Here is a 21,711-nt window from a genome sequence, read left to right as displayed (position 1 = left end):
TACCTACCTCCTTGGAATATTTAGTATTTGGTATTAGACAACAATTACTAAATTGCCCATCAGCTTTCTTGTTGTGAGAAATCCTTATTTTGTTTTATCATTCTTTTCTCAATTCTCTTTTCATGCTCCTACTAATTGGTCAGCAACTAATGACCACAAATAGGCAACCCTAGTTGGCACATGGTACTAAATTTAGGGTTTCATGTTCCTCCCATAGTCTTGGAGATCTGGAAGTATGAAAGAAAAAGAGGAAGAGGACAAATGAGGACATCTGAATTAGAGAAAGGGAAAGTGCATGTGGCATCATTAGAAGGGAAGAGTCACAGACAGTTGTCAGCTAAGAGTGCTAAGGAAAATAAAAAATATAAAAACAAAACCAAACGAGAGGATGCCTATAGTGAACGTGGTATAGTGCGATGATTTTCACTTTTTTCCCCCCGCTAGGAATGGGAATCTTCCTCATAAGTCTGTCGTAGAAATAGCAAGTTGTCTAATGCAATGCTCATTCTTGGTAACAGAATCCTGAATTCATTTGGGGCAGTAACATGTCCAGTCAAAGGACACAGTGCCAGCTTCTGTGGCAGTGTGGAGGCTATAACTAAGTATCAGCTGATAAGATATAAGTGGAAGTGACCCATGGGGCTTTAGCAAGTCCATTTAACAGTGAAAGGGTACACTCTTTTTTGACCTTTTTTCCTTCCTGTTATGTAGACTGCAGGTGCAATGACTGATTTCAAGCAGCCATTTGGACTGCAAGGAAGCATTCTAAGAAATGGTAGAGCAAGACGAGAAAAGCCTAGATCCCTCGCACTGAGATCCATCACATTTGCTGAGCCACAGCTGCAAAACCCGCCAGGGTTGCTTATCTCTAAACCCCTAACGTGAGAGAAATTAACTTCTTTCTTGTTTAAGCCACAGTTATTTTGAGTTTTCTGAACTTACTCCTAATTGTTGAACTGTCCTTGTCCTCAAGAAGCTTAAGATCCAGAACAACAATATTTGGCACAAAGTAAAGTACTTAGCAAGATAGGTACACTTAATTCTGTGTAATTATTGGATTCACAAATAATGAAGCTTCAAGGAAGTAATATTTTAGACCTACTAGCAAAACTAACTAGTTAAAAACTAAATTATAAAATGTTTATGTGAACATGGAGAAAGATGAGGCAGAATGCACAAGGCTACTAATATTGATTACAGATGTTTGGATTTTTACTTCTAACAATAATCAAGTTATACTTTTGAGGTTTAAAAAATTAAAATAGGAACCATTTTAAACTAAAAGCAATAACTGATAAATATTTCTATAAAGGAAAGCTATATTTACTTATTTATATTGCCTTTTTAAGGAGAGAATTCTATAATTCTATTTTTAGGCCCTTAGATACCTAGATTCTCATCCTTGATCCACTAACAACTGGTGAATCATTGATTATCTCATGTGAAATCTTGGGACTCTTTGGATCTTAGTAAAATGAGAATGTCAGTAAATTAAAGTTTCTTCAAGCACTAAAATTCTGTGAATTTAATCATACATTTGCTTTAACAGATATCATACTGTACTCTCCAGTCTGATTTCTATGAATTCAAAAGCTGTTAAAATGAGTTAGTTATGATTAGTTATGTAGTTCTTAAGTATCTATTTCTGAGACAGGGATGACTAACAAATATAAATGCCATGGAAGAATAAGATTGGTAATTCCAAATTCCACCCTTCTCCTATGTTTCCATACACATAACATGGTATTTCTTAAGGTGCTATAATTTTGGGGTTTCCATGTCTGTTTCCCTATAGACTGTGAGCTCCTAGGGTGGGGGTGGGAATGGGGGCAGAAAATTTGTCTCTCTGGTGTCAAGCAGTGGTTTGAGTATACAACAGGAAGCTCTGCTGAAGAGATGAGTGAGCGAAGCAAGATTTGTGCAAAAAGATGATGGTCCTAAGAGAAAATGATGGCTAATCTTGAGACTGATAACTTGAAATCCTGTCTTTTTTCTTTGTAGTCCATATTAAGATTTTAATTGATTTGTGATGTATTCATTAGCCACAGAAACTTTAGGAATTCTTGATAAGTTTTGTAAGGTTTATTGACTTTTAGGTTGTTGTCAGGTTAATTCAGCCATCAAGAAAAAAAAGGCATGTTTCTTGCTGGCAAGAATAAAAAACTATTGTTCTGTCTCTCAGCAGTAGACTGCATAGAGAGCCTTCAGCTGACCCTGGGAGACTGGGCAAGAAGACGTGAGGACTGTTGCACAGTCCATCTCCAGAGACTAGGGGACACTAGTGGGAAAACTCCACCTGGAGCCCTGGTCTTAGCAAGGCTAGGCCAGTGCCATCAATGAGGACTAGGGACTGACTATCCCATTCTTACTGTTGTCCTACATGCCATCTGAATTAATGACACACACTATCCTCACATACCTTCCAAGGAAAAGCAAATAAAAAAAGTGACAAAAGACTCATGGCTTTTACTCCAACCACAAACAAAGCTGTTTCTCTGCCCTCTTTCTGGTGATTGTCTTTCTACTTCTGGATGGGTCCAAGAGTAGCTACCGCCTCAAAAGCAGGTGCAGAGAATCCAGTCCTTCCTCCCTGGGGCCTCCTCTCCCCCTGCTGTTCTAACAGGGGTGCCCTAAAACCGACATAATTGAAAATGATTCGAAAATTTGTCTCTTTGGTGCCTCCTTGTTCTCTCATGCAGAACAAGAGGTAGTCTGAGTATCATTTACATATGCCTTCTATGTGGAGACTTGCATCAAATTGTAAGCATTGTATTTTATTTTTTTTAATTCTGATGTATTTATTTTCACTTACATCATCTTTTAAAAAAATTAATTAGTTAATTAATTATTTTAATTGTGTAAGTATTTTAAATAGAGATATTAGGAGTTAAAAAATCACATCATTAAATAAAAATAGATTTCAAATAACAATAAAAGTAAAGTATCAGTACTAAAGAGCATACCGCAGTACCCTGGGGTTCCACATACTGTCTTCATGAGCACTTGATGTTCCACAATTTTAGAGAGTCCAAAATCAGCTAAGGAAAAAAAAGTAAAATTTATTTAAAATGGATTCCAAAGAAAAAAATTAATGAAGCAAGTTCTTTCTCAGCTTTTATAAAATGATAGAATGCTTCTGTTATTCAAAATACAACTAACATTTATTTATTGACTTGTTTTTGTATTAATGATGAAGCGAATGTAGATGAAGAGGAAACTAAAAAAAAGTAATAATAATAATTCAAGTCCTGCTTTAAATTGGAGAAAAATATGACTCCCTAATACATTTTAAGTTCCTTTCTCTACAATTCCCAGCTTTTAGCAAGCAAATACGTTATTTCTTCTTGAAGTAATAGTTGCAAAAGACATATTTTGTATAATATTAATTCTGAGATTTATAAAACAGTAACTCTAAAGGACAATCTAGAATTAGTGACATAATTCAGAACTTTTAATCTCTTGGAATAAGTCAATGTAAAAAAATTAGACTTTCATAAATGTCAAGGAAATGAACAGAAACATCAAAATGTTTATTCTATTTCAAAATAAATCATGTCATTCCCTAGCGTATTTGGCAGATAAGAATTTATTCTCATGTGAGGAATACAACTTTTTTTTTTCCCCCCAAATCCTTTTTATTTATTCTTCAGAATATTACCTAGATAAAACATCATCAAAAGTTGCTACTATTATGGTCTATTTGCTGGGCTACATGTGCCTCACTCTGGAAACGTCAGGAAACCGTTCAAGGTCATTCTTCAAGGAAGACAGGTGCAGAACTGATGCCATTTTAGACTTCAAAGACAAGCCCACATTTCTACGGAGGTGCTGATCCTTATCAGGGGAAGCGGCAGGGAGTTCTTCAGAAAGAAAGGCTCTTCTGCCTAAATTAGTGTCTATCCATCCATTTAAAGAAATTCCTTTAAGGATAAAATCTTTGAAAGCGATGTCAAAAGAAATAGGAGCCTCCCTGCTGCCCACTGCCTTTCAGGAGTGATAATGAGAACGAGCTGGCCGCCCAGCAGGACTTCGGTGTTTTTTTTCTTCAGCTTTTTGCATTTATAAAACACATTATGCTTTTTGAGCTCTTCCATGATGTGTACAACTTAATTTTCAAAGGTGTTAATACTTATAAATGCAGGGCACTCATCAGATTAGCATTATAAAGGACCACACCAAGAGAGCAAAGCCCTTCAGAGAATTTAAGACAGATTCTACTAAGGAGAATCCACCTACAATAAATCTTACTTTTCTTTTCTTTTCTTTTTTTTCTGCAAATGAAGATTTGCTTTGGAAGGCACATGGAAAGTAATAGTTAATATACTTTTTTTCTAAAATGCTGATTTAAAGATCTCTTTGGTTAGATCAGAATTTCTCAAAGTTCTTCTTCATCGTTCTTCAAAATGTTTAGTGGGGAAAAAAACAAGGTTTTCAGAGTTAAATAAAGTTTGAGAAAAGCCTCGCAGGACACTACATTAGATGTCAGTCCATACATTAGCTTTTTAAGGTTCTGAGAATTCCTGCAGAAATAAAAATCTTGTTTAACTTTAAGCTGGCATTTTCTAACCTATTTGACCAAACTTAGCACCCCTACAAACCACTCCCACCTCCCCCAAAAGGGAATTCTTCACTCTTGTGCATTCAGCTGAGGAACCAAGGTTCTGCTGATTGCACTTTGGGAAATATGTATCTTAATTTATCTCTGTTCATATAACAGTGACACAGATCCTAAATTCACTGATAGGTACAAAATATTCACGTCAAAATTCTTGATTATCTAAAATTAAGCTCCCTCCAATTTGTGGAATAAAAGTTAATAACCAAAAAAGAAGTGTTAAGTAATCTGTGATTTTCTTCTATATAAACTTATCTATAAAATACAAAGTCACCTCCTGAAGTCTCTGTCATTTCCAAGAGTTGTGATTCCTTTGTGTTTCCAGCAATGGAACGCCAACTTTAGGCACTAATTCCAGATCAATATTCCAGGAAAGAGCACAGACTTCCCAAAACAATGCATTATTCCTTTATAGGCACCAAATATTTGAGAAAATTGAATGGAGGTTAAACTGGATGGAGCCATAATCAAAAATTCCATAGAGTAAATTTCTTCTGCTCTGGGAAGAGGGGTCATAAGACACCAGGAAATGGCCTCACCGATTTTGAGCGGTGCATCTGGGGCTGGAGTTGCATAGAGAAGGTTCTCTGGTTTGAGATCACGATGGACAATCCCATTTTCATGTAGGTACTAAACAGAGAATATAATAAAGTAGCATTCATGTAATTATATTTATAGTTCTAATATTCATATTTACTATTTTCAGAATTATAATAGTCTTTAAGTTATGTGATTCATGAGCACACACACATTATGATTTAAAAATAAACACCATGAAGGAAAATGTATTTCAAACTATACATCATTCTAGATAGCTTATATATAATTATCTAAAAGTGAAATGGAATTGAAATTATATAGAACCAACTGCCCAAAATAAAACATTTACTCCTCGGAAGATATTAGCTACAGTTCCCTTTATTCATATATCCATATCTGCTCAAACTGACTAATTATTATTATAAAAAGTGAAGGTGCTGTATATTGAAATTTGTCTGATTTATTATCTGAAAAGCATAATTGTATGTGTCATCTTAGAAACTTACAACCATGGCAAAGACTTCATAATTACTGTTCGAACAATCATTTAGATGTGAGTAATTATTATAGAGAACACATCCAACCCATGACCCTGTGTAGTTTTCCCTCCTAGTGCCTCAGGTATCTATTCTCTGTCCCTGCCTACCGCTCTTGCCTTCAGCCAGGCCACATTCCTCTTAATTACTCGATTACTAGCTTAATTGCCAGCCAGCTCTTCTCCAGCCCATGCTCCTCCACACAGCCAAAAGAGTCCTTTTTTAAAGTGCAGATTTTGTCACGTTGCTCCCTGCTTACAATCTTCAGCATCTTTCCCTTGCTTTTGGCCTGAGTGGCAGCAGCAATGTTGCATATGATTTTATATCTCTTAAGCAGGGGTCACAAAGACTTCAAGGGCATGAAGGTACCCTGAAAGAATGAAGGAAGTTGGCACAGTGTAAAGTAAAAGGGAGACGCCTCGAAGTCCTGGGGACTGTGTCTGTCTCTGGAGAGAGCACGACCCCTTAAGAAGCAAAGCAACTCGGGTTCAGCCAGCTGTTGTGGGGGAGGCCCTACATTGCTAGCTTTTCTGATTTTTCAAGGCAAGATAGAAATTCAGATTTTTTGATGTAAAATATCCATTTTAAATGTTGACAATGAAGTTGAAAAATTTTAAACCCTGTAGAGGCCAGACAAAACACTCTGCAGTCTATGATTCTTGCTTTGGAATTTAAAACAGTCCCTGGCACTCAGTAGATGCTCAATGAACAGCTGTTAAGTACATGAGTAAACAAATATTTTTCTGACTCTGCTTCTTAAATTAGATCTTTAGGCTGTGCTCCTAGTCTTCTCTTTTGCTGTAAACTCTTCTTGATTGTCTACTCCTTTCCTTTCAGCTACTTTTTATAGCGCCCCTCCCTGCCCAAGTACACACGTGTGTATAAAAAATTGTGTGGTGAGATTATAATTAATTTAAATTACATTTTAATATATAAAATCATATTATATTTTAAATATAATATATTAAATATTATATTAAATAGATTAATATATTAAATATATTTAATAGATATTATATATCAAATATATAATAATATATCAAAATTAATTATATTTTAATATATAAAATTTAATTATAAAATTATACATTACTTGGGTGATAAATTTTTAAAAAATATTTTTTAAAAATAAATTTTTAAAAAATATTTTTTAAAAAAATTTTTTAAAAAATTCTATATTAGTGGCAGGCATTTCATACTCTCTTATTCTGAAAACCATCTGTTACAAATGATGTGCTCTGAATATGAATAAACACATTTAGTTGGTAACTATATCTGGTCTCATAGTAACTAAACAAACTATGTAATTACATTGCTAGTAGTTCAAGACTGTAAAAACCATTTATGTCTCATTTCCAGTTGGCTGTCTCATAGGTACCTTAAGTTTAACATGTCCAAAACTGAACTCTTGACCTCCCAGCCCACTTCTAGTTTTTCTCTTCTTGAAACATGGTATCTCATCAACTCAAGTGTTCAAGTAAGAAACTGATTGTCTCCTCTCCCTCACTGCCTCCATTTGATTCCTACCAAAGTGCTGTTGATTCTAATTCTAAAATGTCTCTTGAAACACCCAGCATTTATGCCATTGTCATGATCATAGCTAGATCACCACAGTAGCTGCTTAACTACGCTCTTTGATTTCCAGTGTGCCTCAGGCTGTTCTCCACACAGCAGCACAGGGAATCAGGCCATTTCCTTTCCTTGGGAAACTCTTCAATCATTTCCCATTACTTTATTCTGCTTGTAAGGCCTTGATCATCTGGCTCCTGCTTCCCGCTCCAGTCTCACATTCTGCTACTTCCCTTTCTCTTGCTCTATTCTACCACATAGACTTTCTTTCAGTTGCTCAAAGACCCTACCTAATCTCTTTCCCACCTCAGCATCCTGATTCAGCTGCCTTCTCTTCCTGGAATGCTTTTCTACTCCTTTTTTTTTTTCCCCACCTGGCCAGCCCTCCTCATGCTCAGGATGAAACTGTAACGTCAATTCCTCAAGAAGGTTGTACTTGTCCTTCCAAACTAACATATGTGCCCGCCCACTCTTATATATTCTCATTGATTCCTCCTAATTTTCTTTACAGAATGTGTTTCTTTGCAAGCTCTATGTTCAGGATGTTTCCCTCACTAGACTGAAAACTCCATGAGACAAGGAAAATTTTTATCTGGTTTCCCAGATTTCTAGTTTCCTGTATAGTGTCTGGCACTAAGAACACACTCGACAAATACTTTTGAATGATTAATAAAGAACTCAATTTTCCTTCTGAGAAATTGAAATTCCTATTAATGGTAATCTACATCTTTTATTCATTTGCTGTTATTAATTTGTGATAGAAGTTAAAATTTTTGTGCTTACATTGCAGCAATGTATTTCCATAGCAACATCATTTTGATACATTTAGCTGTAATAAGGTTCAGCATCTATGTGCTTATGAAACATACCACACATATTATTTAAAAATACTCAGTCACCTCAGAGATGCTCACTGAGTATCAGTTAGATGAATGAAATTTACAGCATCACTTCGAAAAAAACCAAAACCCAATAATAACATTTTAACTGCAAGATAAGGCAAAAGGGTTTTATCTTCGAAATCACGTTTTGAATAATTATATAATTAGGTTTTGGTCTTCTGTAGTAGCATTAAGTTGATAGTTATGGCTGACTTAATTTCTTCACATCTTTTGACACTGCTGTGAATATCTAATACAGCATATGCCTCAGGGGAGTTTGATGAATGACAGTTGAAAATTCATCTGTTTGTTTTCTCTTCCGTTTTCTTCAGGTCTGAAGCATTCATAAATTGTATTTGCCAGTGTAATAAAATGGAACTGAGCAGTGATTCGGCCAGCTCTAATGACACATTAGTGAACAGCAGGTCAGCCAAAAGGCCTCTGTTTGTAAATGAAGGCTCCCTGCTGGACTCTAGTGGTGAGCTTGAAGACGACTGGGCCTGCCGTTGTCCCTGCAGTAAGGTTCCCATGTGTGGTCATTGCTTCAGGTTTTGGGTGTGGCCTAGAAGTGTCTGGATAAAACAAAGCTTTGCTCAGAAATGCTTGCTGGAGTAGCCATGTCATGGGGAAAGGGAGCAGGATGCTGACAGGGAGGATAGTTTTGAGTGCCACTGAGCAGGGAAACCTGGGGTGTCAGGTTAGAATAGTTGACAAGAAGAGAGACCATGAAGAGCAGTCAGACTCCGGTTCTTGTTTTTGATTTTGGTACCAGTCTCCTGGTGTACACAGTCAGAATGGAGGAGCATGGATACTCTTGACAGGTTGGAAATTCATTTCTCTGTCTATATATGTGCATGTTAGAAAACTATTATGTACGTGTTCCCAAGAGTAATCTATATGGTGCTAGTGGAAAATGTCATTTACCCGTACTATTTCCATTAGATTCAACTCAAAACCTAAAACATTTACTCAACCAAGATTTCAGTGAAACACCATTGCTTTCAATAGCAATTATTATTAATTGAATGGCTATCTTTTTAAATTAGGCATTATGCAAAAAATTGACAGAAAAAAGTGATGTTCCCTGATTTAAACATACAAGTCTCATGCTGACAAAAATATAGAGAAAACTGAAGTAATATACATTTAATCAACAAATGAATCAGTATACAAAATGTATTTGTATATAAGATCAGAGCAAGTGCATGATGTGAGGCAACTTTCCAAGGGGCTGTTGAGAATGTTTAGAGAGGATAAGCATGTGATAATTTCATTCTCTTATATCCAATGTATGTGGTAAGATTTCAGAAAAGATGCGATTTTAGGAATGGAGGCTATGAAAAGCTTTGACCAGTTAAATGGAGGTGGTATTCAGGAGATAGTATAATGCATAGCTTGGGAAAAGATCCCCAAATGATCCACAGTTACAAAGAAAAAAGCAGCAAACACGTTTTTAAAATGAGAGAAAAGAATTCAGGTTTCAGCACAAGAAAAACAAAGAGAGTGCCTGAATCTGAATGGTCTGGTCAAGCAGAGTCTATAGAGTCTACAAAGAGGCAGAACTCTTGTCTGTCTGGAGAAGCTGATTGGGCAAATTTGAGGATGAACGTAGAAAGCACTCCATCCTTAGGCAAAGGGATGAGCTTCTTGCTAAGGATGGGGAAGCTGGAAGAACTATTACGAGAGATGATCGAGTTTTAGACCATAGCACACGCTCTATACACTAATAAGTTAAGAGTGGATATTTGGGATGTATTAAAGGAAAAGTTTTTGGATGCAAGTGAAATGTATATCAAATATGACAAAGAGTAAACATCTGTACATTTTCCTGGGAAAACATACCCACAGATGTATAGATGGTTCTTAAATAAAACATGTGTTAAAATAGAATGTGGAATTAAAAAAGAAAAAAAATAACCCAAACATATCTTACCATTTGGTCTTTCAAAAAAATGCAATCACCAAATGCGCAAACTCTCTTTTAAGCAGACAATGTAATACCACTGCTCTGAATTCAGGGGGTGTCTAGACATATAATTAAACTCTCTCTATGGTCCTAACAAAACCTGTGTCATTGCGTAATGAAAGCGACTGCATAGTAATTTAGTTTAATTACAGCTATGCTGTGTTCGATGGGCTGTGTGTGGTTAATTGATAATGTCTCAGGAGTTGGTAGGAGGAAGTTTGAATCTCTTTAAAAGTCTAACAGGACAAAGAACAACCAGTCATTAAAAAAAAAAGAAAACAGTGTTCTGACTACAGTTCTCCTACTGAGAAGAAAAATTAAACTGCATGAATTCGCTCTTCTCTACTCCTCAGAAAATTTAGAACCAACATATATCAATTTAAATAAGGATTTTATAGAGAACACTCTACTTTTATGTCATATCTGCTTTGGACACCTGCCACTACCTTTGTTTTTACTCTCGAAATCTATTCTATGATGCCTTCAGAATCGTCAACAGCCTGTGAAGTGAAAGACAACATAAATTGCTCAGTTCCATTCTGCAGTGCACAACCAAGTTTACTTTGGTATTGTAGGTTTGCTAGTGTTGAATTCTATTGTGTATGTCTAACAAAGTCTTTATTTTGCCTTCATTTTTGAAAGTCATTTTTGCTGAGTTTAGAATATCAGGTTGTGCCATCGTTTTTCTTGCAATGCTTTGATGATGTTATCCCACTGTTTTTACTTGCATTATTTCCAATAAAATGTTTAATGTCATCTTTACTTTTTTCTTCTGATATAATGTGCCTCTTTTTCTCTGACCGCTTTATGTTATTTTACTTATCTTTAATTAAGAAAATTGAATAAAATATACCTTGATATTTTCTTCATATTCCTTATGCTTGAGATATGTTAACATTCTTGAATGTATGGCCTTTTAAGTTTCTTCAAACTTGGAAAATTGTGCATATTATTTCTTCAAATATAACATTATCTGCCATCATTATTCCATGACTCCAATTATACATATATAAAATATATAAGTATAAATATATTATATCCATATATATGATATTTTGTTCATTTTGAATCTTTTCCTGTGTTCATTATGGTATCACACGGAGTATTTTCAATGCTCTAAAAATTCATGGTGCTCCACCTATTCACCCCTCCTGTCCCACCCAACACCTGGAGACCACCGATCTTTTTATTTTTGTCTCCATATTTTTACCTTTTCTAGAATGTCAGATAGGTGGAATGATACAGTATGTAATCTTTTCAGATTGATTTCTTTCACTTAGTAACATGCACTTAAGGTTTCTCCATGTCTTTTCATGGCTTGATAGCTCATTTCTTTTTCAGTGCTTACTAATATTCCACATACCGCCAATTCATTCACCAATTGAGGGTCATCTTCGGTGCTCCCATGTTCTGGCAATAATAAATAAAGCCACTATAAATATACATGTGCAGGTTTCTGTGTGGACATAACTTTTCTGCTCCTTTGGGTACATGTTAAGGAGTGTGACTACTGGATCGTATGGTTAAGAGTATATTCAGTTTTGTAAAAAAATTTTCAACTGTCTTTTAAAGTGATTGTACCATTTTGCATTCTTACCAGCAAAAAATGAGAATTTTTGGTGCTCCACATCCCCATAGGCATTTGTCATTGCTCTGGATTTTGGTCATTCTAATAGGCTCGTAGTGGTATCTCGTTGTTTTAATTTCATTTCCCTGATGACATACAATGTTGAACATCTTCTCCTATGCTTATTTGCCATTTGTGTATCTTATCTGGTGAGATCTTTGGTCTATTTTTAAATCAGGTTGTATGTTTTCTTATTGTTAAGAGTCTTTGCATATTTTGGCTAACTATCCTTTATCAGATGTGTCTTTTGCAAATATTTTCTACCAGTTTGTGGCTGGTATTATGATTCTCTTAACATTGTCTTTCAAAGGGCAGAAACTTTAAGTTTTAATGAAGCTCAAACTTATCAATTATTTCTTTCATGGTCATACTGTCATTAAAAACCATGCTAATTCCTTTTAGCCCATCTTTCTCATCATTCCTAACACTTAAAAACAATAATACTATTTGCTATCACTATTCCATGACTCCAATTGTATGTAGAATATATAAGTATAAATATATATATATATCATATATCTATATATGATATATATTGGATGAATGAATGAAGAAAGTCCTAAGTTATTCCAAGTTGAACTCTCAGTCTCTTCTTATGTTGCCAGACTTCACTTTGAGGGGAACAAAAGATATGTTCAACAAAATGTTGAAGGAGAAGCCAACTGGTGCATTTGGAGTGTCAACCTGGTCATCAACCTGGTCAGAAGCCAACTGGTGCATTTGGAGAGCCAACTCTGCTAGTTAAGAGCAGTCTGAATAATCAACCCATGAATACTGCACTATATTTTTGACCCCACAAAACTGCCATAAAAGAGCAACTACTTGTAAAGAAATACAATAATTGAAAAATGTAAGTTAAATTTGGCTACAAAAAATTGAATGTCTTCTACTCGATTTCTTACTATTGTCTCACATTAGGCATGTTCGACTTTTGATGCTACCATCATTCTGGATATTGACAAAGCTACAGAGCTGATTGCACCTGGAAGAGTTACATCTGTGGAGCTATTATTATTCCCACCTACTCTTGTCCTAAAATGAATGGGATGTGCATTTGCACATATTCTTAATTTAGTTGAGACAGATTTTTTAATTATAGCATGTAAAGTGAGTCTCTCATTATATAATATAAGTAGCTTTCAAGAACTGAATCCAAGAGTAAAAAAGCAGAGGAAAACACAAACAGGTACACTTGCCGGAATGCACCTGTGTCTTTACAAATATGTGTGACTTTTTTCTTGCTATGTGATCTTTAAAATGGATGCATCTCACTTATCTATTTCAGTGTTAGCCCCTGAATATGGTAGAGGAAGGCAGACGGCAGAGGGGTTAAGAGTATAAACTCTGTAGTTGTCTTTTATTTTGCGTTCTAATCCTGATTCTGCCACGAACCAGCTTTGTGATCTTGAAAAAGTTACCTAACCTTTCTGAGTCTCAGTTTCCTTATCTGTGAAGTGAATATATGAGACCCATAGCCTTATAGGTGTGAAGAGTAAGTGAAATGACATACATAAAGCTTTTAGCTAAAGCTTGGTTCACAGTAAGTGCTTAATAACACATGGTAGTGATGTCTGGTATTATTATTATTATTATTCTTGAGATAGTTGTTATTAGGTTTTAGTTATATTTAGTCCAATGATATATATATTTTTTTAAGACTCTATCTTCTTTCAGGTTTCTATCAGAATAGAGTATAAGCATTTAGCTCTTTTACTAAATGGCCCATTATATGAATAAACAGAAGGTATAAATGTTGTGAATCAGTGTGTAATGAGGCTCTTCCTCAGTGATATGAACTTATAATAAAATAACATTTCTGGAATTCTGCAGGATCCAGAGCCAATAAGCTTTGAGTATGGCTGAGTTTTTGTAATAGTAATTCCAAAGGCAAAGTTGAGAAGATAATTTAAAAGTTAAGAGACTCTGATTTTGGATCAGTTCTAACATTCAAGGGAACATTTCAAAGGATAAATCACACAGATGGTCAGAACCTATGGAATATTCAACACATTATTCATAGAAGTGTAAGTGATTCGAGGTTAAATTTTGAGAAGTAGAAACCAAGATTAGAATGAAAGTGTATGTGCGAGAAATTATGTTTTCAATGTAGATTTTCCCCTGTATTTATCATATGTCAAGTTCTATAAAATTAAATATGTTTTCTCAAACATAGAGAAATTCGCCATGTATTTTTATTTAAACTTTAAAATCATTATGTTCCTTGAAAAGTGCTCTTCTGCAGTTAGATTAACATTATCATTTTTAAAAGTAATGTGATATTTTGAAAGTAATGTGATTTAACAGTTTCTTGAATTATTAAACATATTTGAAGTCCTATTGTCTTTTAGAAACCACAGCTACAAAGCCAGTTCTAAAATATTCCTAGAACTTAAAATGCTGGGATCCTAAACAAGATTAGTAAATAATTAGATTCAAGTTCATGAACATATATTGTGTATATTATGTGCTATAAATACAGAAAAGTATACAGTGTGTGTGTGACGGGGGGGTGGGTTAGAGAGCAGAGGAAAAGGGTGACAGATCTAGATGAATCAATCATTATTCCTAGTCAAGAGATAACCTGCCTACTTCAGGAGACAGGCCCATGTATAACTAAACATGACACAGTGTGGGTAGTGCTACACACCGGTGGTGGAAAACGCCATGGAGTATAGAGGCAGAAAGTACATTTGTTGAAATTCTGAACTTATAGCTCTCAGGAACAGAAAAAGATAAAGATGAAAACAAATATATACAGTTAGTTTCAAAATTTATTACAAGTGAATGAAGAAGTGGGTAGAACCTTAGATTAAGGTTCAGAAGTTCTCTAAGAAATGTGCCAGGGAGCCATAGAAACAAAAGAGACCAAATGTTTCATCTGCCTTATTTAAAGAGATAGTGAAGAAAATTATCAAAATCCTACAAGACTGCCTAATGAACTTCTGTACAGACTGAAACTTAAAAGACCCAGAGTCCCAAAGGCTGTTGAAAAAGACTTGTACAGATGTTTGGCAATGTTGTCAAGCTTAGACTGGGAGTTTTAACAACTTTGGTTCCACTGTTTGTACAATCTCAGAGACTGTGAAAATGCTATATAACATGGCAAAAGGGACTTTGCACATGTAGTTAGGGCTACTAATCACTTTGGCCTTAAAATGTACAGATTATCCTGGATTATCTGGATGGACCCAGTGTAAATGTATGAGCCTTGAAAAGTAGAAGAGGAAGGCAGAGTCAGTCAAAGAGATTCAAAACATGAGAAAGATTTGATGAGCCATTGCAGGCTGGAAGACAGAGGAGGCCAACTGTCTAGGCAACCGTAAGGAACTGAATTCTGCCAAGAAAACTGAATGAGCTTGGAGAGGATCCTTCCCCAGAGCCTCCAGAAAGAAATGCAGCCCTGCTGATGCCTTGATTTTAAAAATGTGAGCATCTAGCCATGTCATGCTTAACTTCTGACCAACAGAACTGTGAGATAGTAAATGAGTGTTGTTTTAAGCTTCTAAGTTTGAGGTGATCTGTTATATAGCAATAGAAAACTAATACATAAATGGAAAGATTACCAAAGCGTATTGTTAAGGGAAAAAAATAAGTCAGAGAGCAATATGAGAAAACAAATGCATGTAAGTATATTGCATATTTATATTTTTATTTGCCAAAATGGCATACATAACCTGTCACAGCCGTCATTCCCTCTATTTGATCACTGATCTGTGTTTGAGCTTGGTTTCTGAGATACAACAAATAGTTTTGAAAACCTTTGAAAATATTTGTTGTGGTTAATGCTCTAAAGCAGTGAGTCCCCAACCTTTTGGCAACAAGGACCGGTTCTCCTATGAGAATCTAATGCTTGATATCTGAGGTGGAGCTGAGGTGGTGATGCTAGCACTGGGGAGTGGCTGCAAATACAGATGAAACTTTGCTCACTAGTCTGCCGCTCACCTCCTGCTGTGTGACCCGGTTCCTAACAGGGACTCCTGCTCTAAACTAACAAAATTGATTTCCTAACATATCTTTTTAAAAAGAGAGAAAAAAAAACAAGAGAAAAAAATAGAAGGAAGAGTATGAGAACACAGAATAACTGCTACATGTTAAAAAACAAGCAAACCAAAACACTCGCCAGAGAGTCTCTGAAAGGCCTGAGAACTAACGACATTCAAACTTAGCCTTGTGTTTGGGTCAACCTTTGGACTCCTAATTTACTTTCCCATAGAAACCATGTTTTTGGGTTGATTAGATTAATATATATATATATATAATTTTTTTTTAAAAGAAAACTAATGCATCACACTCTAATTATTAGGAGATGGTTGGTCTGAGTGTAATAGGCAGAATTCTAAGAATGATCCCTCTATGAAATTAGCTCTTATATGAAATGCCCTCCTTTTTGAGTGTGGGTGGAATCTATTAATATAGTGAGGTAGCATTTGTATGACTATATTAACTTAAATGACAAAAGGGAGATTACTCAGGTAAGCTTAACCAAATCACATGTGCCTTTGAAAAGCAGAGAGTTTTCTCTGGTTGGCTGTAGAAAAAGAAGTCAGGACTTGGAAGCACTTTAGCTGGCTTTGACATGGAGGAAGGTATGTGCCAAGGTATGTAGGCAGCCTTCAGGAGCTGAGGGCAGCCCCTGGTAGACAGGCAGTGAGGAAACAGGGACCTTGGTTATACAACCACATGGAAGTGAATTTGACCAATGTCCTAAATGACCTTGGAAGCAGAAACTCCAGTTAAGAGCCCAGCTGACCAATATTTTGGTTTCTGCTTAGCGAGACTCTAAGCAGAGAACCCACTACAGCCCACTGGACTTCAGACATAAAGACCTGTGATATAATGAGTTGTTTTAAGCTGCTCTTAAAACTAATAGAAGACAAATATGCTGAGTATTTTGCAGTTAGCAAGTGATAAACATAAATATAAACTCTTGGCACACAAGTGCCATGTGACTCTTAGTGACTCCACAGTGGTAGGGACTAAATATATGCTCAAGAAATATTTTTCACTTATTTCATTAGGTGGTGAATGAAAGCATTAAAGAATACATGGATGAAGCAACAAACAATAAGTTGGTCAGTTAAATCATCCAATAAATATTTCTGCAATGCCCAATATATATCAGGAACCATTCTGGATATTGAACACAATACAATGAGGTCCAAGACCTCAGGGAATTTATATTCTAGTTTCAAACAAGGGTTCAAAATTCCATGGACTAGAGTTTCTCATGTTGGAGGAACAGAAAGTCATTGGAGGACCATGGATGAAGTGGAGTGCTATGAATAAAGGCCCATGGAGACAGAGAACACAAGGTCAGCAAGGGGACTTTTTAGATGGGACTTTGAGGGCTACGCATACAGGGTGGGTGTGATGGGGAGATGCTGAGGATTACATGGGAAAATGCTGTGATATGATGTATGCTTTTATCTTATAAATCCCAAATGTCTAAACAAAGTCTTGTAAATATCACAAAGCAAATGTGGGGAAAACCGATGACTACAGAGATGACAACACAATAATCTCCAACTTGTAGGTGTACTGTATCAAGTTTATAGCTGAAAGTCACACTTGGGTTCAACATATGAAGAAAACAAAGTACAGTTAAATGCGACTCACCCTTGTCTACATTCCAAGTTACGTATGTAATCCATTCATATTCTTATATTTTCCAATATAATTATACAACTTACACATATCTTTTAAAACAATTGAAGTGTTCTATTAAGAAAATCTGAGTTTTGACTATTTTTAAGTGTCCAGAGCACAGATAAGTAGCTCTCTATTTAATCCACCAACTACTTATAACATAGAAGGCAGAGCCCTGATATTCCAGCAAAATTTTATGGATTGATAATATGTGGAAAAGTACTTTCTTAAAAAAGTGACTAGAGCAGCCTCTGTAAACTTTAAACAAAATAAATAATCAGGAGAAAACACTAAGGTCATGAATCATGGAAGATTAATATTAAATATATGGCATAACAAATGCATTAGAATTATACCACGTTTCTTTCATGAGCTAATAAAGGGCTTGAAATTACATTTAGAAAAGGCAGAATCATAAAGTGTACACTAGGACACTGGGATGAGGAAGGGTCGTCTTGTCTTAGGTCAAGACAACATTTTGAACCTTCCAGTGGTTACTGAAATTTTTCTTAAAGTATGTAAAAAAGTTAACAAGAATTGTTAGGATGTCTAGCACTGCATACAGTGCAATGGTGTTCACACTACTTGGGATCTTTGGATGGCAGTGATTCTCTGGAATTCACAAGGTAATGACTGGTGAGAAGAGAAAGGAAGAGGAAGGAAAAGAGTTTGAAAATGAGGGAGACAGGACAGACTAAGGGGAAAATTCCACTTAGATGCATGGAAAATTGCGTGAAAGTGTTTTTTGTAGTCACATTATCTAGGTATTTAGTGTTATTGGGGCTAGTGCTATGAACTAAATATTTGTGCACACCCCCCACTCTCCCTCGGGATTCATACATTGAATCCCTAATTCCCAACATGATAGTATTTGGAGATGAAGTCTTTGGAGGTAATTACATATAGATGAGGTCATGAGGGTGGAGCCGCCATGATGGGATTAGTGCTCTTATAAGAAGATGAAGAAACCAGAGATAGTGACGTTACAGCAAGAGGATGGCAGTCTGTAAACCACAGAGTCATTCCCTATTCAACCGAAACTTGACAGAATAGCTGTGAATGAACTTCTAAAGACCATAATCGGATTTCATTAACCAATGTCACCATAAAAAAATAATTAATTAATTAAAAAAATAAAGACCATAATCCAAGGACATCGAACCAGAATCAGGTCACATCTACTCGTAACCTCGTGTCTCTGACACTTCGATGAGTTGTTGCTAAAGTGAAGACAATCTCAAGGTGTTTCCTTCCAAAAAGATAACTTAGATGTTATTTTTTAGCCTCTTTTCTCTTGTTAAATCCTTGCAGGCAGGATTGTGCCCCATGTTTATTTTCTATAGCTCTCCTCAGGAACTATAATGAATGTATGCTGTACGTGGTGATCACAGTCATCCTGGACTAGAGGCTTTGGTTGGTCTCTTAAAATGTTTGTCATTTTTGCTGTTGTTTTATTCATCTTGAGTTCTCAGCTAGAGAAGAGGGAAAAGAAGAGCATAAAAAGAAAAAAAATGTAGGAGAAGGAAACAGGAATAGAAGAAAAAGAGGTCTTGAGAGGAACTGTGAGACTGGATGGAAAAGAATGGAATAAAACCTCAGAGAGCAAGGGGAGAAGAGAGAATGCAGTGCTAAGTGTTAATAAAGAGAGAAAGTTTGATGAGAAGTTCTTATTAACCTTTTAAATCCTTTTATCTGCATCTTCTCTGCTCTAGATTATTCTTTATAATCTCCAAGTCTTCTCATTTGTAACATTTATAAATACCAACAGTGAAGATCCAAGGGGAACCCTGGGCTTAGTTGGTTAGCATGTTTCATTCATAGAATCACAGACCATATCCCTTCAGATACTTTTCATCTCTTGACTGGATGTTTTCATAACCTCTTAACTGGTCTCACTGCTTTTGAACTTCACGCTGCCATCAAGATAACGATCCCATAGCAAAAGGCCCTCAAGGAGTCCTCACCTGCAGAATCCCGTGAACCTCTTTCACTAGTCACGCAAGCCCCTCAGGACAGCTTCCCTGCCTCTCTCTCAAGTCCCAGTTCTCACCATGTATATATACTTTACTTTCTAGCAATATCCAAAGATGAGCATTTCATGCCTTTGCATCTTTAGTCTATGATGTTCCCTAAAAATGTGTCAGAGAAAAGAAGTATTCCTGGAATTCCCTTTCTCTCAGGCCAGCCTCTTAAACGATGATTTTTCCATTAGAATCCAACTCAAATACAATTTCCTCTGGCAAGATTTTTCTGACTCAGTTTCTTTCTAGATATATTAAATAGCTTTCACTCTCTCTGCTGCCTTTAAATCTGCAAAATCAATCAATTGATACACATATGTCATTTTATAGCCATGGGCTTATATGTCTATCTGCCCTATAAACTGGTGAGTTCCTTGATCTCTGTATCCAAGATTCTGGCACATCCCAGAGAATCAATAATAGTTGAATTGAAATGTTGACATCATCCAACATTTACAAAACCCTAAAACAACAAAAGTCATTTAGAATGTAATCATTAACATGATATTTTATAATAGAAAAATTGGAAAATTCCTGGATATATAGTCCAGAATTTATTGTGATTCTCTTGGTAATCAAAAATAAATAAATAAATAAAATAAAGATACCATTCATTGCCAATGATGACTTACAGAAATATTTACTGGGAAAGATACTCCCCACCAGGAATTAGTTTTAGATCTTGAGTTCTCTAATGCTGAGCTATAATTTTCAGAATGTAGATCACTTTTTGTTCCAAATCTTTTTCTTCTGATAAAATGTCTATGCTTTGACTCAGCCACTAGTCTATTTTATTCTATAGTTATAAATCAAAATATTAGTTCTAATATTTAATAGAATTGTTTATTTTGTCTCTGGAAACTGTGGTCTCTCAATATATAGTAAGAATATATACCTACTTTTACTTTTTACTGGTAAATTATCATTAGAGTGTTTCAGTGATTTGAGCTTTGCATTAAAATCTATCCTCCAGAGATCGATGTTCAAATGTGAGTGACAAGAAACAAAATCTCCTCAGAAAGAAATGCAAATACCTTAGGAACTGACAAATTTAAAACAAACAACAAAAAACCCACATTTTCTGTTCTAGGCTCTTAATAATTTAATTTTCCTAATCTCTTTATTGACAATAAGTGGGCCCAAGCAGGAACACTATTCACAAAAACAGAACTAGTGTCAGGTGCAAGCTTCTTGTTAATGACCTTAACTTCACTGTCCCTTCAAATCATAATTATTCCTGATTTATCAGTGTGTGGGTATGTGTTTGATATTCAGTGAAATTCAGTTTTTAGAAGTTTGTGGGACCAGAACTTTTTTTTATCTAGGAATATGCCTTTTGTATTCCATTTAGGATAGAAAATACACAACTTGCTCTCACTACAGAATCATTGCTAGCATACACTCACAAGTTTATTCAAGAAGAAATTCAGTACTGTATTGCTTTAAATAATAGGATTTACAATTCAAAGTGGCAGAAATATTGAGACTATTATCCCCTATGAGATATCAAGCAGGAAGGGAATTCCAATTTTGTCTACTTTTTCTCTGCCTTCTTCAACAGTTATGTTCCTCTTGATAATTATAGGACAGCAAAAGCAGTTCCTAGCATCATATGCAGACTCAACTATGTCACTGAAAAAGGAAAGGCATTTCTCTTTTTCAGTGAGAAGCTTTTACTGAGAGGAAGCTTTTGTCAGAACTCCCAAGCAGGTTGCCCATCAGAACTCATTGGTGAGGATCAGGTCATATGCCCTCGCCTAGCTGAAAGGGAGGTTAGGAAAAGTTAAGAAGTTAAGTTAAAAGTTAACTTAAAAACTTAAAGTTAAAAAGTTAAGAAGTGTTGGTATTTTCCATCTTTATAAAGGTAGATTGGTTCTGCTAACAAGGAATAAGAGATCAGGCAGAAGATGGCTTAAACATGTCAAATAATGTAAAGTTGAATAATGTACATATTACCCATTAAACCTATACATGTTATCAAGCATAGTACTTAGTGCTAAATATGGATAGTAATTTATTTTAATGCTACTGAACTTACTTTGATTTCACTGACCTCTAGAACCATCATATGCACATTAATATAGATTATGAACATTTTAGAAGATTGTAGAATACAAACAGAAACTTTGAGGATTTATTTTTGTCTTCAAATAACTTCCTGTACCATTTATTAAGTTGTCTCTCGACTTTAAACCCACTCCTATGTAGTCTGCTATGTAAACTGAAAGTTGAACTACAAGCCACACTTTCTGCTGGCTCCCTGTCTGGCTCTGCCATTAGAGAGCACTTCGGAGAGAGTGGGAGATGGAA

General features: G+C 35.5%; 1 protein-coding gene across 3 annotated transcripts in view; it reads right to left on the bottom strand.

The window, feature by feature from the left end:
* Positions 1-21,711, bottom strand: part of CAMK4 (calcium/calmodulin dependent protein kinase IV) — a 182,594-nt gene that overhangs the window by 25,097 nt on the left and 135,786 nt on the right. For all 3 annotated transcript variants that reach the window (XM_039848423.1, XM_039848424.1, XM_039848425.1), the window contains exons 6-7: positions 5,155-5,245; positions 2,964-3,038 (exon numbers count right to left, since the gene is read on the bottom strand). In XM_039848423.1, the coding sequence (XP_039704357.1) occupies positions 2,964-3,038; positions 5,155-5,245 (166 nt within the window). The remainder of the gene's footprint in view (positions 1-2,963; positions 3,039-5,154; positions 5,246-21,711) is intronic.

This window comes from Pteropus medius, unplaced genomic scaffold (assembly GCF_902729225.1).
Source record: "Pteropus medius unplaced genomic scaffold, Ma_sr-lr_union100, whole genome shotgun sequence".
Taxonomy (NCBI): domain Eukaryota; kingdom Metazoa; phylum Chordata; class Mammalia; order Chiroptera; family Pteropodidae; genus Pteropus; species Pteropus medius.
Note: the sequence above shows the minus strand (reverse complement) of the source record. Positions and strands in the feature narration are given on the sequence as shown.